Source organism: Juglans regia, chromosome 2 (genome assembly GCF_001411555.2).
Source record: "Juglans regia cultivar Chandler chromosome 2, Walnut 2.0, whole genome shotgun sequence".
Taxonomy (NCBI): Eukaryota; Viridiplantae; Streptophyta; class Magnoliopsida; order Fagales; family Juglandaceae; genus Juglans; species Juglans regia.
The window spans coordinates 3,180,007-3,201,258 of NC_049902.1; the positions used below are offsets into that span (position 1 = coordinate 3,180,007).

General features: G+C 38.7%; 2 protein-coding genes across 4 annotated transcripts; both read right to left on the reverse strand.

Annotated features, from left to right (window-relative positions):
- Positions 1-354: 354 nt before the first annotated feature.
- On the reverse strand, positions 355-11,696 carry LOC108991484 (putative exosome complex component rrp40). The gene is made up of 10 exons (XM_018965741.2): positions 11,535-11,696; positions 11,310-11,384; positions 10,959-11,045; positions 10,152-10,208; positions 9,050-9,142; positions 7,744-7,816; positions 7,518-7,593; positions 7,188-7,278; positions 6,870-6,993; positions 355-782 (listed from the first exon to the last, which is right to left on the reverse strand). Exons 1-10 carry the CDS (start codon positions 11,583-11,585, stop codon positions 778-780), a joined length of 732 nt encoding a protein of 243 aa, XP_018821286.1. The 5' UTR covers positions 11,586-11,696; the 3' UTR covers positions 355-777.
- A 3,716-nt stretch (positions 11,697-15,412) lies between these two features.
- On the reverse strand, positions 15,413-19,206 carry LOC108991469 (protein KINESIN LIGHT CHAIN-RELATED 3). 3 transcript variants are annotated; one of them, XM_035687416.1, is made up of 4 exons: positions 18,898-19,206; positions 18,613-18,652; positions 16,216-18,381; positions 15,413-15,848 (listed from the first exon to the last, which is right to left on the reverse strand). In XM_035687416.1, the coding sequence occupies exons 3-4, from the start codon at positions 18,315-18,317 to the stop codon at positions 15,635-15,637; spliced, it is 2,316 nt and encodes a 771-aa protein (XP_035543309.1). In that variant the 5' UTR covers positions 18,318-18,381; positions 18,613-18,652; positions 18,898-19,206; the 3' UTR covers positions 15,413-15,634. The 3 variants fall into 3 exon arrangements, with proteins under 3 accessions (XP_035543309.1, XP_018821266.1, XP_035543310.1); XM_018965721.2 differs by lacking the exon at positions 18,613-18,652; XM_035687417.1 differs by lacking the exons at positions 18,613-18,652; positions 18,898-19,206 and having other exon boundaries at positions 16,216-18,591.
- Positions 19,207-21,252: the final 2,046 nt, after the last annotated feature.

Genomic DNA, 21,252 nt, shown 5'->3' on the forward strand with positions numbered 1-21,252 from the left:
AGAAAGATGGGTGTTTGTGAAATTAAGGGCGCCTTTTATAAATTTATAATCTTTGAACGCGCACAAATTGATCATATAATAATATTTATGAAATTATAATTAAGCTACGTGTAATCATTTAAAAATATATATATATAATTCATAAAAAAAAAAATTAATTTTTTAATAATAAATTTTATTTTTGTTCGAAATAATTTCATAATACTTACGTATTTTATATAGTTAACTATATGTATATAAGTTCAGCTTTCAAGTTATATTTCCTCTTACGGTTTGTTCCCTTTTTTCTTATCCTGCGGCGGATGAAAAAAGAAAAGAAAATGAACAGGAAAACACTACAACAAAAGCCGCAAGGAGAGTGCCAACTAGAGTTTTATTAGCTCTTTGGTGCAGACAAGTAGAAGTTTAGGCAGAACTGAATCCAAATTCCAAAACATTTGGAAGTACATCCAAATTCAATAGAGACCGCTCTGCAGAAAGACAAAAAAATAAGATCCATCCTTATAAATTAATCTGCCTCGAAGTAATGCAAAATTGAGTACAACATTGAGGTCTAAGGACAACATTAAAAATAAAACCCACAACGGTAATGTATTGACAACTCATTTCATATGGGATTCTATGACGGTGGGACAGAATGAGCAGAGAGGGCCAATGCTCAAGATTATGTGTGCATCGGCTTGCGTAGAAATTTTGTTGTCTTCGTAACCCCACGTCACCATGCTCTTCAACATTCGGTAAGATTTGACAGCTACAGAGCATGCACTTCTTTAATTTTCACGCTGCAGAGAAAACGTTAAACAAGTTTGTTTCATTTTTTTGTAGAATAATGTTACAAACTCTACTCGTATCCTACTTTCATCCATTATATAGAATATGCCACTTTTATCACACCCTTGAATCTTTCATTATATTTGAAAAATTTTATATATCATACTATCATCCCATTAAATATGATGTGACACATTTATCACATATTTCTTTATCATTTAATGATGATAAATATATCACATACTACTTAATATGATCAAAATAAGATGAGAATATAATATATAGCATTACTCTTATCACCATTAAATAATTATTTATTGTATGCTTCTTTATCATCTAATAGTAATAAATGTGCTACATATTACTTAGTATGATCAAAATAAGATGAGAGTGGTGTATAATATTACTCTATTTTTAAAAGAAAAATTAAAGTTGATGGGCTATTCCACCTCACCAATCACCATAATAATGGGATAGGATCATAGGAATAGGATGAAGGCGTAGTTTGTAGAATTCTACATTCCTTTTTCTTGATAAGTAAACAATAGTATAAATAAGAATAGGCCAAGCTCAGGTATACAAGGAGGAATACAAGAGATAGGACCTATCTAGTTGCTAAAAAAGAAAGAAGAAAATCATGTACATTTAGGCCATTAAAATCTACAGCACTCGACCACAAAAGTAAGGTGCGGTAAAATAAAATTCTAAGATCCTCTATTGTCCGCTCCTTATCCTCAAATGTCCGCTCATTACGCTCCCGCCATATGCACCACATAATACAAATAGGAACCATCTTCCACACCGCTTTGATTTATGGAGCACCACCTGACATTACCCAACAATCCAATAACTCTACCACTGTAGCCGACATGACCCAAATCAACCCTATTCGATCGAACACATCACACCACATTGCTCTAGCTGTCTCGCAATGTAGCATAAGATGATCCACTGTCTCGCCAGCTTTCTTGCACATACAACACCAATCTAGAATAATAACCCGATGCTTCCGCAGATTATCAGTGGTCAAAATCTTACCTAGAGCCGCTGTCCAAGTAAAAAATAATGCTTTTGGAGGTGCCTTATTCCTCCACAAACATTTCCAAGGAAAATGTGTTTGGAAGCTTAGTAAGGGACTTATAGAAGGAGCGAACCGAAAAAACACCCTTACCTGCCGGGTTCCACCACAACTTATCTTCTCTCAAACCAGACATCCTTGTAGAGTACACTCGACTAAAAAAGGCCTCAACACTGTTAAGTTCCCAGTCATGTATTGCTCTACTAAAGATGACATTCCAATGGAGTTGATCCCCTGAACGAACCATGAGATCAGCCACAGAAGCCTCTTGATCACATGCTACACGAAACACAGAAGGGAATGCATCTGCTAGAGCCTCCTCCCCACACCAAATGTCTCTCCAAAATTTTATATGACTGCCCTCCCCCACCAACAATTTAGTATGACGAGAAAACACCCCCCATCCACGTCGTATGTGCTTCCAAATGCCCACCCCATAGGACCCATTCCCCTCTCTAGTACACCACTCCCCTTCTATCTTACCATGTTTGCAATCAACCACTAGTTTCCATAGAGCATCTGGTTCAACATTGTATTTCCAAAGCCATTTCACAAGCAGTGCCCAATTAAAAGATCTCAAATTCTTTATCCCCAATCCACCAGAAGAAATCGGTCTGCATACCTTATCCCAACTGACTAGATGAAACTTGAATTCATCTCCCATCCCACTTCATAAGAAATCCAGATAAAGCTTTTCGATTCGCGCCGCCACACTAGCTGGAATTGGAAATAAAGATAGGAAGTAAGTTGGTAGGTTAGAGAGAGTACTTTTGATAAGAGTCACCCGGCCTCCTTTCGACAAATACAGTCTCTTCCATCCAGCCAATCTTCGTTCTATTTTCTCAATAACTGTGTTCCAAATAGACAAAGCCCGTGAAGCAACCTCCAATGGTAAACCCAAATAAGTTATAGGAAGAGAAGCGACCTTGCACCCAAGAGTGTTAGCCAACTGTCGAGAAATGTTGACATTTCCAATAGACACTAATTCTGATTTATCGAAGTTAACTCTTAAACCCGACGCTGCTTCAAAGCAATAAAGGAGTGCCTTCAGTGCCCTAAGTTGATCTTGCTCTGCATCACAAAAAATTAAAGTGTCATCTGCGAATAATAAATGGGAAACCGAGATAAGGCCCCTTTGTGGATCCCCCACCGAAAAACCAGCCATAAGACCATGATTGGCCACAGCCGATAACATCCTACTCAAAGCTTCCATGACTATAACAAAAAGCAGAGGAGACAAGGGATCACCCTGTCTTAAGCCTCGAGAGCTATTGAAAAAACCCTCTGGGTTACCATTGATCAAGACTGAAAATCTTGCCGTTGAAATGCACCATCTGATCCACTTATATCACCTCTCCCCAAAGCCACATCTCTTCAGTAAGTACAAGAGGAATTCCCAGTTAACATGATCATATGCTTTTTTCATATCTAGTTTACAAATAATGCCTGGAGTTCCAGATTTTAATCTACTATCCAGACATTCATTTGCAATTAAGACCGAGTCCAAAATCTGACGACCCCTTACAAAAGTATTTTGTGGCTTTGAGATTACTTTATCAATTGCCGACCCTAACCTGTTAGCAAGCACCTTTGCAATAATTTTGTATATCCCATTAATGAGGCTAATGGGCCTAAAGTCCTTCAATTCGACAGCTCCAGATTTCTTCAGGATCAAAGCAATGAAAGTCGCGTTCAGACTTTTCTTGAATTTCCCTGTCGAGAAGAACTCCTGAAATACACTCATAATGTCATCTTTCACGACCTCCCAACATGTTTGAAAAAATCCCATCGTAAAACCATCGGGACCTGGTGCTTTATCCTTTACCATCTTCTGAACTACCTCCAAAACCTCCACCTCCTCAAAAGGTCTTTCCAACCAAGATGCTGTCTGTGGTTCTATGGACTCAAAACCAAGTCCATCTAGCTTGGGCCTCCAACCCTCATTTTCTGTGAACAAAAATTCATAGAAATTCACTACATGTTCCCGGATCACAGGGGCCTCTGTGTAATCACTACCGTTGATTTTCAGCATCTCGATAGAGTTAAATCTCCGATGGGAGTTAGCCACTTTATGGAAAAATTTTGTACTTCGATCCCCTTCCTTTAACCAAAGAGCTCTTGACTTCTGTCGCCAAGAGATCTCTTCTAAAGTTAAAACCCTTTCCAACTCTGATGCCATCGTTGTCATGCTTGAAGCTTCCTCTGGGGTAAGAGCTCTATCCTCAACAATCCTTTCAAGATTCTGTAACTCCTCCATTAAAGTTTTCTTTTGTTCCCCTATAATTTCCAAATGAGTGGAAATTCCATAGCTTTAAATCTTTCTTTAACGCTTCAGTTTGCCTGCAAGAACATAAGAGGGAGTACTAGAAAACTAGTAGGAAGACCACCACTGCCTTACCATCTCCACAAATCCATCGCTTTTAAGCCACATGTTTTCGAACTTGAAATAACGACGATCTCTTTGAATACCACCTCCATCTAATAATATTGGGAAATAATCCGAGCATAGACGCGGCAGTCGCTTCTGGCATACCTTTGGATAATGACTTTCCCAATCCGGCAATATTAAGAATCTATCCAGCCGGGACCAAGTTTGACTGTTAGACCATGTGAAAAGGCCGCCAACTAACGGGAGTTCAACCAAATTTAGATAAAAAATGCACTCTGAGAATTCAGCCATGGCTGGAAGTAATCGGGTGCTTCCACTTCTTTCACTAGGGAACCTTACTACATTAACGTCTCCTCCAATACAACAAGGAAGTCCCCACCCACTATAGATAGCAGCCAATTCGTCCCACAAACGGCTTCTAATATTGTCAATGTTCGGTCCATAAACACCTGCAAAAGCCCACAGGAAATTATCCTCTACCATCTTAAAAGAGCAAGCCACTATAAATTCCCCTACAAACTCCTCCATCTTCACCACAACCCTTTTATCCCACATCAACAGAATACTACCCGATGCCCCCTCAGAAGCTAGAAAAGCCCAATCCGCGTACGGACAACCCCACACATTTCTCACAAGCTTTCTGTTAACCAATTTCAGTTTGGTTTCTTGTAGACATACGATATCCGCCTTCCAATCCCGAAGTAAGTTTCTTATTCTTAGCCGTTTATTAGCCTCGTTCAACCCTCGAACATTCCAAGACACTATTTTTGGCTTCATAAAGACACAGTCAAACCCTTCCCTTTGGACCTAACACGGTTTGAGCTACCCTCATTCAATGACCAATTAAGCCTATTAAGCTCCATTTTCTTCTTAGACTCAGCTTTCGTGGTCTGATTATGACTCGCCTCAATGGACGTGAGAAGAGCCATAAACTGTTCTTCATATCCCACACAATTCATCCCCACGACCTGTTGAATGTCTTTTACCGTTTGGAATACCCACTCAGAGAATACAAAATCATTCGGTAACGAACAATATAATGGAAATGGCTCCCTTACTACTGCGTCTCCCTCCCCCCCGAACAGATTATTTCCTTTCCATTCCACTACGGTACCCACTTTGTCCACTGCCAGCGAATCCGAGAATTCCATATTAACCTCCAAACGTCCCTGCGATGACCCCCCAACTTTATCATCCAAGAAAACCCCCCTCCTTGTTTCCCCATTCTCTGATAATACCTCTAAATGTTCGTCGTAGGTAGAACAAAGACCCAGCTGAATAGAAGAGGATTCTACAATATGGAACGGCGTTTTCTGGGAGTCTACTTCTTGAAAATTGCTGAAGGAATGCGGAATCTGCGATTTCTCCTCCTCGCGCGACGGTAGAATCTGATCTACCACCCTCGCCGGCGTTGAATGAGTCAAGGCCGAGTCGTCGACCACCATCGGCGAAGTCTGTGAAGATCCCGCAACCAATGGAGGCATAGATCCCTTGGTTTGGCTACAAACCATACCTAGACGCACTGGAAAAATACCCTTCGATGGCGTAGATGTCATCACCGATGAAGCGACAGCCTGCGATGAGACCATCGGTGCGGTCACCTGCGGCGAGCCCATCTGAAGCATCATCGTTGATGTTGATATGGGCCCATGGAGTCCCAGCAGATTCCCGACAGATTCCGGGTCAAGATTGGCTGGAGTCCCGACAGATACCGGGTCGAGATTGGGCTTGGGCTGAGGCCCAACTATTGTTCCCACAGATGGGCTACGGGCCTGGCCCATTCCCAAGCCCCCAAGAGGTTCCACCTCCTGTCCCAAAGTGCAGCGTTTCAACCAACCAACTATTTCATAAATTTCTCCCAAACGGGATTCGATGACAGCTAAGGCCTCTGCCATTGTTTCCTTATTCGGACCAACATCCACCCTGCCATTGACGTCGCTGCACTGACCTCTTTCCAAAGCTGTACCACCACCAACCTTGAGCACACCTGATGTCTCTGTCCCCTTCACCACCCAAGGCCCCTCATGTCGACCAACTAATGCCTCCCTGAAAGATGCCGGAGGGACTCCATGTAAAGGTTTCACAGGTGCACCACCGTCTTTAACAGCATCCTGCAACACCACCAAGAGGTTCCTCCAGCCCACGCCACCTCTGCCTTCAGGGATAAAGATGAAACTCCTTCTCCCACCACCTTCATACTCAGCTAGAACCATATAAGTCCCTCTAGCATTGGAACAACTTTGAGCAAGATAGCCTCTATCCCCATCCCTGTGGGCAGAGTAGAAGCCCCTATCTGACGTCTTCAAACCACCCTCCAGAGCTCTACAAAACCACCTAGCAGTACCCACCCCTACTCTCATATTTTTCACCCATTTTCTTCCTTTCTCACTCAAAAATACGTAACGCCCATCCCTGCTTATCTCGAAGAGCTTAGCCTCAATCACAACACGTTTCATGACTGACACTAACCAGTGTACCAGAACACAAACCAACACCCACAGCCACCGACAACCTACGCCATTAGTAGGAAGCTAATGGAGAAAAATGCTAACTATGAAAATATTAATGTAAAAGGCAATAACTTGAGCATGAGCAGTCAATGAATATGAATCATAAACTTCTATGACTAACTTGATAACTTCAAATTCTGAAGCAATTTCTCCACCATAATTCTCTGCTGTACCGCACTCAACGATTCTGAGTTCATAATTGCATTGGCAACAACAATGACTGTAGATGGAGAGGTGGCATTAACCTACAAATTAGTATAACATTGTGAGTTTTGTATCAGGAAGTGTCTTCAAGGTAGTAGCATAAAACATGACCCAGTTTGTTTTAAGTCCAGCCCCACATTGCGCCTCAAGTCAAGAGAAGGTAATAGAACAAAAGAAATGGAATTAGGGGACAGTCTAGCCCAACAACAATAAGATAGTGCCTCAAGAAGTATACCCAAACACGGCCGTTCAATCCAACTGCTATCTCAAAGGAAAGCTTCTTCCCTAAAACATCGAGAACAGGACAAGTTGGCGAGCTCAGGAGACTAGATCAAAGACAAAAGTTATATCATTACAGATTACAAAAGAAAGACAATCTCAAGCTTTATCACCATGCTTATAAACCGGGCTACATCAGTTAAGTTTACCTACCCACAGGGAAAAGGGAAAAAGGAAAAAGGAAAAAGTTATGCGTAGAGATCATGTGTTCAGACATGGAAACCATTTGCATTTGAAAGATCTATCAAACACCAAAAATAAGTTGAGTAGGGAGCATAATTCTCACGTTCTTGATAGACCAGTAGAAGATTCAAACATATAACCATCCTTAAGCTGGCCAAATTCTGCTGCTTTCCCACTGGCTGTAAAATGCAAGACAAGGAAATCAAAGGGTCACAAGTGCATGAAAAAATAAAATCAGCAAGGAACCTAGAGAAACTAGTAGAATAAGTCAGAACCATAATGTATTTCTGGTACACATCAATAAAAACAAATAACAGATGAAAACCAACCATCAGTGCATGAGAGCTCTGGATTCATGCCAGGGTTTGCCTTCACAACCCGAACATAGAGCAAAGTACCTACCTGTAGCAAGATGCGATGACAAAAATGAAATATTGGCAGAAACACAATACACACCAAATGCATAGTTATATTAATCAATAATCACTTTCTACCTGTGGATTGGATAAAGCACAAGAAAATAAAGAATAAACAGCCAATGGTCAAAAATAGTGGCATCAGGTGATTTCAAATAATGAGATCAAAATTTCGTAGAAATTAAGATGTTTCAAAGACTATATTGTAATTTATAACAAAGAACTGATCACGGTGCACAGCTGGCACTCAGAGGATTCAAACAAGAAAGGGTTCATGCAACTACCTCATGGCTAAATATCATCCACGAAAAAAGTTCTCAACTTAATCCTTTAGCAGCTACAAGTTATCTAAAGGCTTTAATTTCTACAGTTCAGAGATTCACTTCATTCTTTAAGGAACCAAGTTGTTGGAAGAAATGCAGACAGATAGTAAGAGATACATAATGAGTAATTTCTACTACACAGCTTCACTAGCTTGTCTGTGTAAAAGTTTGAACACCAAGTTGTCCAGTAGTTGGCAGACATTGTAATGCTCCGGTCCCAGATTGGGAAAACGAATAACTCACATGGAGAGGATAAGTTATAAAGATAGTCATGTGCATTAAATCCCATGTTGACTACTTTCTAGATGAAATAGCGTCTAACAAGTGATTCAGGGGAAGTTTCTAATTGACTAGTATTTTGTAGGTTATAGCACAAACATGGCTAGAGCTTTCCCTGTAATGTTCCCTGTATTATTGGGGCACTGTATTACATGACCCTGAAGAGGATGCCAGGAACTTATGAAGAGGAAGTTTATAACACCTGGTCCCATATCCGATAGTAGTCGGTGCTACATGCCACGTTGGCTACTTACTAGATGAAACTGGGCTTTATACGGTTTTTTTTTTTTTTTTTTTTAATATCTAAGTAAACTGGGCTTTATAAGTGATTCTAGAGAAGCTTCAAATTGACTAGTCTTTTTAAGATTGCAAAGTAGATGTAGCTAGCACTTTCATTAGGTCATTACACACATATAAACCAATATTTCACAAACATCTCCTGCACAGACTTGATATTTATGTTTCTAGTTAGGTCAAGAAGATCCTCGACATCACGCAGCAGGAGTTTTGTCACCAACAGCAAAATCATGACCAACTATTCAAGGTGCCTTAAGTGGTAAAGAATGTGCCAACTTTCTTTGCAACTGACATGCGTATGACCTTTAACTTGTACACACCTCAAACTTTGGTATGTTTCTCCTAGTTCCTCCTTCAAATGCAAGCACAGGTAAGTATGCCAAAGCAGGTCCTTTAATGTCCACAAGAAAATTCTGCAAATGAAGGACAAAAAATACAGGAAGGAGTTTTAAAATCACAAAAGCACATAACATTTTTGACATTACAAGCTTCAAAGAGACAGAACAAAAGAAGTCAATTTGCACAGATTGAACCATTCTCCTCCCTGATATTTCTCTCCTCTCCTCCCTAAGCATCACCTCTCATAAGGTTTGTAAAACTACATTGATGGGAGAAGATCAATCACTGTAATCCTCAGGTCAACATTGTTGCGAGGCATTGGCTGTACATATATAACAAGTTGATCTAAACATCACGTTTTCTTCTTTTTGATAAGTTATTCCAACATATAATTCATTACCGCTGAAAAGACAACCATTCCATTTGAAGCAGCTGTACCAATTGCATTTATATTCTTTTTGGCTCCAACCTTTCTCTTCTTCTATGGAATCTAGAAGGTGAAAATCCAATGCTTTTGAAGCAGACTAAGTAGTGGCATACATATATCTGGCCAGATGACGCCACGATTCCATCAGAAGGACTATTTCTTCGGTCCAAATGGCCCACATGTTAAATACAAGAGCCTCTATACCCATACCAAATGTATCACCTTGTCGCCAAATTTCCTCACAACCATGGAACCCCTTCCTAAAATGACTTCAATTAATATCATCATCAAGATTGATCTGTTCAACATGCAGCACACTCACTGACAAACAACAAAAAGAGGGTAAAGTGCACTTTACCACCCTAAAGCCTAAGGTCTGTGATTGCTCCCTGATAAACTTTAATGTGAGCAATCAACCCCTTCACTTCTAGGATAAAGTATAACAGAAAATAGAGGGATGCTAACGGCTGTTGACACCATAAATTAAGGAGCTGATTGCCCAAACTTAAAGTTTAGGAGACATTGCAACTGGCCTCACAGTTTATAATGGAAAAAAGAAAAATACAATCTATTCAAAAGAGTAACATACATGCATAAACAGAAGATTACTATTAGCATTAGAAAATTAATAAGAACAAATTCAATAAATTTCTTACATCTGCTTTAGAGTCTACGACAATTCCAAGAACAGAATCCCCTGCATGAGGCTCATACTGTAAAAAAGAGGAAAAATTAAGACAATAAAATAAGATAATAAAATAAGAACAAGTTAAACTATTGAAAGCCGCTTGAAAGAACTGAAGCTTATGAAACATTTAAATATCAATAGCTCCCACTCTAAGTAAAATAATGGAAGCACCAATGGAGTATAGCTTCGCTAAAATAAATAAGCATCCATTTTCAATACAAAAACTGATCAATTTTCTATAGACTCCCCCTGACCCCTGAAAAAAGGGGAAACAAGAAAAATAAAGGTTTCGGTAACAAATATACATGTGTGTGTGTATGAAAGTATTCAAGATGGAAATGTGGCCTAAATTATGCTAATCCCGCTGTTGTTTTAATACCATTGCCGACCATAATACATAGCAATTTTTTTATCAGTAACAAAATGTTATTGATAACAATGATAGGCAATAGCCCATGTACACGGGTACATACAAGAGTATCACCTATGCATGATGATCTAGTGATACAAGAAATTCATCAAAGGTCATACCAATAAAACCAATTATTTGTCCAACGGAATAAAGTACTAAAAAAGAAAGCTCTAAGCAAGAAAATCCAAAATGGTATGCAGGAAGTAAGTAAAAGAATCTGGCTTCAGCAATGCACAACCATAGTTAAGAACTCAAACATCACGAATTATAATAACGTAAACATACTTTCAGACAAATAAAACTCACGAAAATTCATATATTTTCGATATCCACAGCCAGGCTACATTATAGTACCATACTAACCCTTTTCTGGGAGCTTTCGACCCAGTACTTGTTTGGCTTTGAGCACCTCAGCTTCCCTGCCTTCGTAACGGCAATAGCATCACAGTCCTGGAGATTTACCCACGATGAATACCGATGAAACTCTAATACGCAGATATTGTACGAATAAATACACAGCGTCTGCTATATGCTATTGTTCCCCCATAAAGAATAACTTTTTCCCACTCGATTAAAATTTGCAGCAAAATAAAATAGATTCTGAACGAACATTAGGCGTAAAAGTAAAACAGGAGATTATTAAAACCACTTATTGTTAGTTTTAATTATTAAAAAAGACGAATTGAATAGCGAAAGGAAACCCTAGTGACGGACCTGACGGAGACCACCGCCGAGCTTAATGGTTTGGTTAGTCATGCTGTTGAGATCGAGAACCACATCCCCTGGTACCTAAACAACCCACCACCACCACCACCCATTAGAATATAATCTTAATTTTCGTTAACAATTGTAGCCACTGTACGATGTCGAACTGGAAAAGGACAGAAAAAGAAAGAAGTAGAGTAGTGTGTGTGTGTGTGTGTGTGTGTGTGTACTCACGACTAACTGATCGACGAAGCTCGCTGGAGAACCGGACGGATTGTTTTCCATTATCTACTCAGAGAAGCCGTCGGCGCTGGAACGTCGAGAATTGGGCCGCGGGGGGGGGTGGGGGGGAGAGGGAGGGGTGTTTAGTGAGGAACAAATAAGTGGGAGTGTCGCGGGAAAGAAAACACTCCGTATCAACGACACCGTTTTATGCCTACTTTAGAGAGAGAGAGAGAGAGAGAGAGAGGACATTTCGGTCTTTAGATAAAATTCCAAACGAAAGTTTTGTAACGGCTGTCCTGCCCCAGCATGGACTGGGGACAGTCTCAAGCGTGCTTGGGCCTCCCGGTCTGCAGACGGGGCCCTCGGCCCAGACAAAACATTTGGGTTGAACATGAGAAGAAAGGTCTCAGCCCTATTTTGCATTTGCTCGACAAAAACTTTTCGTCTATCAATCAAATTGAATTCTATTTGTTTCTTGGGAAAAAGGTGCTCCAGATTGGGAAAAACTCATATAAGGCTGACACACGGACCGGCCCATTGGACTCACAATCTAAAGAATTAAAGAAAACAACACGGACTTAATTTTAAATATAATAACCCAACTCGACAACCCGGGACACAAGCCCGGCCCAGTGGCCCAATTCCCTTCTCAGAAGACGTAATCCTTCTCGATCAGAACTGAACTCAAAGTGTGACACACTTCGGTACAGTTCGAGAAAAACCCATCTCATAGATCAATTTTCAAATCCGGATCTCTGGATGATCAGCCTTTAACTAGGGTTTCATGACTTCATCAGTTAGCTAATAAAGCTTTGTCTTGGAATGATTGAACGTTGTTTCCCAGCTGATGCTTTGCCTATTTAATTAAGACAGACGTTGGGATTTCTAAGTTAGACAAGGTTAAACAAATTCACAGGTATGTGTCGAAGCCAAGACTTTTATGCCTCATTTGGTTACACAGTTCAAATGAGATGAGATGTTTTGTTGAAAATTAAATAAAATATTATTATAATATTATTTTTGTTTTGAAATTTGCAAAAAGTTGAATTATTTATTATATTTTGTGTGAGAGTTTAAGAAAGTTGTAATGATTATATGATATGAGATGAGATGATGTATATGTCTTTTGAGTTTTGTTGAAGCTATGGGTAGACAAAAAACTGTGGAATCAGCCTCTACCAACTAAATATAGAAACAAGGGAGAGATCATGTGAAGGATTAATATATTGTTGTGTATACTATACATACTATATATGTTTGTTAGTTCATCTCTAATACCTTTCAGTGATCAACCAAATAAGAAACATGTAATCCTTTCGACTTCTATATTAATGTCTGATATAAGTACCCTTTTCTCTCTTTCTTTTACAGTCTCAGCAATTTCTCCAACATGCATTATAATAACTGTGGAAGGGGCTTCCAACCCTTGTCTAAACAGAAATGGGGGATAACGAGGAGAGTAGTCTGTCGAAATTTGTTGTTGTTTAATGAGGGCTGTGTTTACAAGCACCTGAGATCACCTCTGTGTACTGTGGGTTGGTTCATGATGTTTTCTCAACTGAGAATGTTGGGGGCATTACACAAGATTTACATGCACTCTCTCACATGAACATGCATGTAATATTTTTTATGCGCCTATGTTTTAATATTTTGAATGGCTTTATGATGACCTCTGATCTGATCCTGACAGTCGGCCGGCCATATGCCCTCGTAAACATGTTAGTAGTATTTGGACACTCAGACTACTGTTACTGCAACTGTGGTGGGCAGCAAGAGTGTCTACATTGCTGCTGCAGACAGAGCAAAATCATGTTTAAGACATTTGAGCTACTCTCTGGGACCCTGCTGCATTCTTAAAGAACTAGGTTGTTTCCTTTTCGCTTCCAGTTGTGGTTTTTGAGCCAACAATACAAGCTATGCATTTGGTGACACATGCCTCTCATGAATAAACCAGATTGGTAAAGGGGAAAAATATCACAATGTTCAAATACAAGGCTGCTCTCTCGAGCTATTGAGTTGCAGTTGGTCCTCAACCTCTCCCATAGAGTAACTATCAGTCTTCAACACATATACTGAGAGTTAAAAATGGTGATAAATAGTATTTATTCAATTCAAATATCTCATTATTCAAATTATTATGTTCATGAGCATTATTTGTAAAAAAAAATGGTATGTAAATGATCCCGAAAAAAGAAAAAGAAAAAAAAGGGAACCATTGTTCCTATTTCCACCTAAGTTCTAACACTGTTAATAAATAGTTGACATTAGAATTGCATTGTGACATTGATTTGAACATAATACCTAAGACCCACAATTATAAAGACTCTGAATTTTTTAACATCAACAAGTGATCTACCAAACTAAAACCACCCAAAAGCTACCTAATAAAAACTGGAAGAAGTGGCTCACAGCAAGATTGCGAGTAGAATAATGATAAGCATTAGATTTGGATATTCTACAGGTACAAGTTGGCGTGAGTTGAGATTTTCCTAATCTATATCTTTATACTATATAATTTTCAAAGCATAAATTTTTTTGGGGGTTTTATTTTATTTTATTTTTTATAAGAGTAATTTTATTTATACGAATGAAATAGATATAGCCCGTATACATAGAAAGTATACAAAAGAACACCTAAATACATTCTAAGATCAAGAGATTAAAGACAAGAAGTCATGCACATTGTTTTCCATTAAGTACAATGGCTGAAAACCAAAGCATTAAAGTGTGTACAAAAAAATTCCATAACTCTGTCATTTTACGCTCCCTATCTTCAAAACAATACTCATTTCTTTCCGACTAAATACACCACATAATGCACAACTGAATCATCTTCCACACTGTTACCACTTGAGGACAGACTTGAATCTCCTTCCAACAAGCCAATAAATCCACCACCCTCAAAGGCATGATCCATGCGATGTCGACTCTTTTAAAGATCTCATCCCGCAATACTCTTGTCATCTCACAATGCAATAATAAGTTGTTCACTGATTCTCCATTCTTTTTACACAAATAGCACCAATTCATCACAACGCAGCCCCTCTTTCTCAAGTTGTCCATGGTCAATATCTTCCTATGAGCAATTGTCCATGCTAAGAAAGCCACTTTAGAAGGCACACGAGACCTCTAGATAGTCTTACAAGGAAAATGTGCATCAGCCTGTGATATCAATATTTTGTAATACGCCGTGACCATACATTTCTTGCTGCCATTAACCCCACTGCATCTTATCCCCCTGTGCCATGGTGTTTCCCGTGGCATATATCAAGCTGAAAAAATTTGAAACAGGGGGTAATTCTCAATCATGAAGAGCCTGGTTGAAAAGGACATTCCATGAGGAGGGCCATAAGGAGATACCCGCAAATCTGCCTCAGAAGCATCCCTTTCTGGGGTTTTATTAATTATATAATATCTCAAACCATGCATGCTTAGTTACATAGAGTATTTGTCATTCCAGTAATTCGTGCGCATCGCATAATCTCTGCATATTATTGTCTGGCATCGATCTGATTTTGGCAGAGCAGAGAAATTATTAGTATTGGCGGAAACCATCGACCTGAACCTATCATTATCGTTGTTGTATTATTGTTATGCAACTGGCGCCACCAAAATTTATTGCTCCATTATGAATCTCAACAAAGAAACCAAGAGCGTATGCTGCTACTTTAACTCTCGTCTCATAATCTCGTTAACTTAGTACAAGTGATAAAAAAATTTGAAACTTGATTCAGATCTCAAAAACTGAGTTCGGTACAATAAAGAAATTGTTATTCATCAGATTTCCTTGAAAATTATAGTACAGACATGGTAGAAGAATGCTCATGCTATATCGATGTAAGCAAATCTAGAATTTTATGCAATGAAGAAATGATTGTTACAGAAGGTTTACCATAATTACCTCAACGGTGTATTACAAATAATATTACGTTCAACCAGTATAATCTGTGGAGTATGGACCAATAATACAACCATGCCCCCAAAATTATTAGATTCAACCCACAACAGGAATCTGATTGATACCCCCACCCTTCGTTTTCTTCTTTTCTTAGAACATAAGTAAGCCATATAATACACCATAGTCGTACCTGAAGCCATAAACATCTTCATCATACCTCGATGCAATCATTGTTTATATTATGAGGAGGATTGGAATCAAGAAGGGTCTCTAGTGATCTGGCCTTTCTGTTCCGAGCTCTGCCTGCTTCTTTTAATAACTCAGCCAACCTCCTCTTCTCATCATCTACATCAGGATTTGCTGTCCCAAGCTTTTCCTCCCTTGTTCCAACAACATGCTCCAAAATTTCAATCGCATCATCCAACCTGCGTGTGATATAACGGAAGGCACTACTGATAAAAATTGATAATGTACGCTCGGCATTCAAAACTACAAACCAAATCAAGATCCTGATAAATAATTATTGTTTTAATGCAGTTCATAACTAAATATATTTCCATTTTCTCATAATATCAGAAGAGTTAACCATTCAAATCTAACAATCACCTATTGTTCATTACAATAGAAGGAAGACTCTTTTTTTTTTTTTTTGATAAGTTACAATAGAAGGAAGAAATTAAAGCAAATATCGGACATTTCATTGATTTTGGTTTTAGTACCACCAAAGATGGACTAGGCCTTGCATGATGAGTGCGTGGAAAGGAAGACTCAAGGACGATATAAAGTGCATACCTGCCAACAGCATCATACGTGCCAGCAAGATTGCTATAAACCCCAAGCGTGTCAGGATGATATGGTCCGCACTCTTGTTCCAAAACACTCCTGGCTTCTTCAAATAACTCTGCAGCCTCATTTATAGCATAACGCTGCACACAAGCAAGGCCCATTTGGTTGAGAGCAATTCCAAATAAGGCAGATTTCTTCTCGCCACTTGCACGAAGCTTTGAGATGGCATTCTTGAAGGAGTTGTAAGAATCAGAATAATTCCCCAACATGTAGTACATGACCCCCATCTGGGCTTCAATGCTGGCGATTGTACTTTGCTGACCAGGGGCATCATTATATATCTTCAATGCCTTCTGTAGCAATTTGAGTGCCTGCTCAAGCTCATCCATTGATTCATAGATAGCAGAAACATCAGTGAGTCCACTTGCAATCTCCTCTGGAGGGACCTCAAGGATGGGCTTTTCATAAATCCGGAGGGCATTTTCACAGTATGATTTTGATTCCTTTAGTTTACCTGTCTTGTTATACAAGTCAGCCAGACGGACAAAGACTGAACCAACAGCTGGATGATTCTCTCCTTTGGTGGTCTTGAAAACTGTGAGTGCTTTCTGATAAGCAAAAACAGCTTCATCATACCGAGACAAAGATAAGTAGCTATCCCCAATGCTGCAATCGACAGAAGCCACTTCCGCTTCCTGGCCATTTGCCACCATAGCCATGCTGGCTAAAACAAGGTGCTCGAGTGCAGCCTCATGATCTCCTTTTGTTTCACATATAAGACCCATGAGCCTCCTGTCCGCTGCCTCTTCAAGAGAAACAGGCGAACCATTGTCTTTATGAATGTCTAGTGCCATTTGACAAAGCCTCTCAGCCTCATCAAAGTGCAATGCTTGAACGTGAGCCTCAGCCAAATACCTACAAGTCTCACCAACTCTTGGGTCAATTTCTCCCAGAACCTGTCTCTGGACTTCCAATCCCGTTGTGTAACACATTATTGAATTCTCCAGCTGGCCAAGCATTGCATAAGTATCACCGAGTTGCATCTGACCCGCAAATTTAGCAAGAGCATGCTCTTGACCTTCCTCAATTGCTGGAATCTCAATTGAACGCTCAAGAACTGGAATTGCCTCACTGTACTGGCCTAAGCTGCAGTATATTGCAGCGGTAACATGCAAACACATGACCAATTCTAAACTGGGTTTCCCGTTTCCACATATTTCAAATGATTTTGCTGCCCGAAGTGCTAATTCAAGGGCTTTCTGGGGATTATCCCCTGAAGAAATCAACTCCCTTGCTTGCTTAAGCAAGAAGGGTCCCAGATCTGGATTTGCTAATTCTGATTCAGTAGAATCCTGAGGTCCATTCTGTAACTTAGACCCTCCCAAAGTCGAGGTTTGCTGCTTCTTCAGGGGAGTGACACCTGTGTTTTGTTTTTTCAAACTCTTATTGTTCCGCTTCTCAGTAGGCGGTTTCTCGGGACTTTTTCCCTTAGTATTAGATTTTGATGATGTTTCAGATTTCAACTGCAAGCGAGAGGATTTCTTGGAATGCCCTGGAGAAACAGACTTCGTACTCGCAGACTGGATCTCCTCCATCTTCCCTGACTTCTTACCAGTAGATGAACTTCCCTTCTTAGGGGAAGAATTGCTCCGAGAATCATTGCCTGGCTTATCAACTACCTCTTCTTCGATTATCTCCACCTCCTTCATCTCCCCTCCTACTAGATGACGTAACTCTGAATCAATCCTAGACTCTTCACCATCAGATCTAAGGCTTCGCCTGGAGGGTGATTGATCAGAACTTTGCATGTCACATACATTTTCATAAAGCTGCTCAATCGAGGTCTCAACAACCCCGTCAACAGGGAGATCGGTAACCGCATTCTGAGGGCTTTGACTCGTAGTACTCTCCAGCAACTTATTTTCAACTAAGTTTTCCTTGACAGGTGTAGAATTTCCATTCGGTTCATTCACGACCTCTTCTTCATTAACTTCTTCCATAACAATGCCAGGCATTTCAACTAAATTTTCCTTAATAGGTGTAGAATTTCCATTCACTTCATTCACGACCTTTTCTTCATTAATTTCTTCCATAACAATGCCAGGCATCTTTATGCACCCAAAGGGAGAAGAAGGTTGATAATGAATAAATAATCTACAACAAATGGTCCACCTATAGAACACGTTCAATCAAACAACTGTCATATCAGATCCAACCAACAAAGCACTACATTTATAAAAATTTCCATTTTCACACACACACACAGCCCGCTTAAGAAAACTTCCAATGACATATGCAGGGCACAGATCAGTAGTTAATTTAACCTATGTTAGGAAAAGATTAAAGCGCAAATGCAAGATAATGTAAAAGATTTCAACTCGTGAACAAACTGCCTGTGTTTACCGCAATCAAGTGTAACAAAATTCGGACTTTCCTCATACATCTGTAGAATCCAATAGAGTTTGTCATCAGATCTTCATATAACCAGTAGAAACTTAACTGAGTATTAACTCATAACAAATTGACACATAACAATCATAAAAACCCAAAAAACAAGATGAGTTAATAACGCAAGCCCATAAACAATATCACAAAGCATAAACAGAATCACATGAGAAATAGAAAGGAGAAAAAATTGGGTTCAACCATAAATGAAGAAACACCTGAATAGGAAATGGAAAGCCATACCTTAAAACCCGGAACCGAATTTCACAGCAAAGGGATTCTGTTCTCTGGGTGTCATACAAAAACAGAAACAGAAATACAAATAATGAAAATAAAAGAAAGTTCTCCTTTTGGTGGTTGAATATATATGAGCCAGGATGTTGAAGGAGTCAGGAAGGAAGGATTTTGACCAAAGGATAGGGGCAAAAGTGGGTATTTTACAGAGATGGAGCGTCAGAGGGAAGAGAGAGGTCAGAAGGCGACTTCTCACTTCTCTGCCCACATCCTATCTGCGTTCGCGCCTGCAATCTGTCCATTTGCCTATTACCTTCTTTCTTTTGTTCTGTGTTTCACTGTAACTTCCCTCCCACCTGGCATTGCAAGAATATGGCTGTCGATTTAAAGTACAATTCTACCCCTGAGATATTTTAATGAATAATAATAATAGTAATAAATTATTAACTTTGTTAAAATAAGTATCAAAATATCTGTAAAAGGAAGAAAATGGTTTTTTTTTTTTTTTCTTCATTTTTTGGGTGGGAATGTTAGGTTTTGTGGACAAAAGGTCCAACTCATGAAGTTAACTTGCCTTCTGCTAATCTTCTTTATCAAGATTTTTCTTTCCTTTCTCCTGTTTTTAAACAGTAAACACATGACAAAGCATTCAACTTCTTTTTTATTTACAACAAAACTAATCACATAAAAAATTTAATATAATAAATTGAGTCTAGCTAGGTACAAGCAGTTTGGTGCGCCAAACAGCATACCTACATTGACATGGCTTTTTTTATTAAAAATAAAAATAAAAGAAAAAATTTTGAGAGAAGAAAAATGTCTTCTGTTTCACAAAAATCATTTTTGTTTTCAATTTGTAACGTTTCATTAAATGAAAAAATATCTTACATGTCAGCATCGATACGCGATTTGATGCATAAACTCACTTGCAAGAATACTTTTCCTAATGAATTTAATTTATTTTCCCTAGTTAAACAATTTTCTAATGGATTTTTAAGGATTTATATTCTTTTGTGAAAAATGATGTCTCAAGGAGTACTACTATATAACATTTGTTGTATTATCTTGCAATCATCTCGCAATGTGACTCATTTTTATTAGAAAATAATGTGTTTTTGTTTTTATTATTTAAATTTTTCATACACATCGATCAATTGAGAATGATATATTTGAGACGACAAATACTATCGTGTCTTGAGAATATCTCAAATGTTAGAATGTTATGTTTCATCTCATGGTTATTTATATAGATATAATTATGTCAAAATAAATGGAAACATAGTTTATATGGTACCATTTTTTGGGTCAATGTTAGTACTTATTAAAATCAAGACTAATTGTTTTGTTTTATGCAATATATGCACTAAACATAGACACTATATACTCAAGAGTAGTTCATACATCACTCTCTGCCTCTCAAAGCAATTGTTATTTCCTCTTAAATATTGATTGAGTTGATTTTTCATTCATTCAAGCAAGAATGATGCTTTTAGTTATGATTGATAATTTTTTAATCTGCAAGTTTAATACGAATGAGTACTACTACATCTATAAAAGAATTATAAAAAAATAATCTCACAAACTGACGTGACTTCATCTGATCCGTTAGATCTATTTTACAGTAAAAAAAAATTTATAATCTAACGAACTACATCAAGACACATCAATTTATAAGATTATTTTCATGTAATCTTTTTATGATTAGAATATTTTCCTTGAAAAGAATGATGAACAATACTTCTTTGTATACTTTAGATAAAGGATGCCTGAGAGAAGCTGTCGAGATTTTGTATCGAGAGTGTTAAAGTATTTTGTCTTTTTTACAGCTTTTTTTTTATGTATTTTAAAAAAATATATATAAAAAAAACACAAATACTAAAAAAAAATAACCTTAGATAAATACAAAAAGCAGAAAATAGTTAAACATATGTATTCCTTAGGGTGTGCCATTAGGCAGCCATATATCACGTCCAACTAATATAATATAGGATTGAAGTAAGTAACCTATAAAATAAAATAAAATAATATTATTGAATCGAGTGAGTTCTCAAGCTTGGACTGATATGGCAGCTAGGGGTGAAAAACCGACTTATCGGTTCGGTTTAGAGTCGAAACCGAGACCGCACCGATACACTGGAAAAAAAAAAATCTCGATCGAAACCGGCCGGTGAAGGGGAAGAAAACCGTTGACGTCGGTCTCGGTTTTCTACCGGTCGGTTCGTCGGTGTCGTCGGCGGCGTGAAGAGAGAGAGAGAGAGGAACGAGAAACACAGAAACCGAACCGGAAAACTTCGGTTTGAGGAAAGTTACACGTAAACTCGAACTCCATCATCACAGATTCACAAAATTACAAGATATACAACA

Excerpts from the sequence above, each read along its gene's own strand:
- LOC108991484 (XM_018965741.2), bottom strand. The coding sequence starts at position 11,585 with ATGGAAAACAATCCGTCCGGTTCTCCAGCGAGCTTCGTCGATCAGTTA. Across the intron at positions 11,385-11,534 it reads GCTTCGTCGATCAGTTAGTC|GTACCAGGGGATGTGGTTCT; the intron begins GTGAGTACACAC and ends TGGGTTGTTTAG. Across the intron at positions 10,209-10,958 it reads TCGAAAGCTCCCAGAAAAGG|TATGAGCCTCATGCAGGGGA; the intron begins GTTAGTATGGTA and ends TCTTTTTTACAG.
- LOC108991469 (XM_018965721.2), bottom strand. The coding sequence starts at position 18,317 with ATGCCTGGCATTGTTATGGAAGAAATTAATGAAGAAAAGGTCGTGAAT. Across the intron at positions 15,849-16,215 it reads ACGTATGATGCTGTTGGCAG|GTTGGATGATGCGATTGAAA; the intron begins GTATGCACTTTA and ends TATCACACGCAG.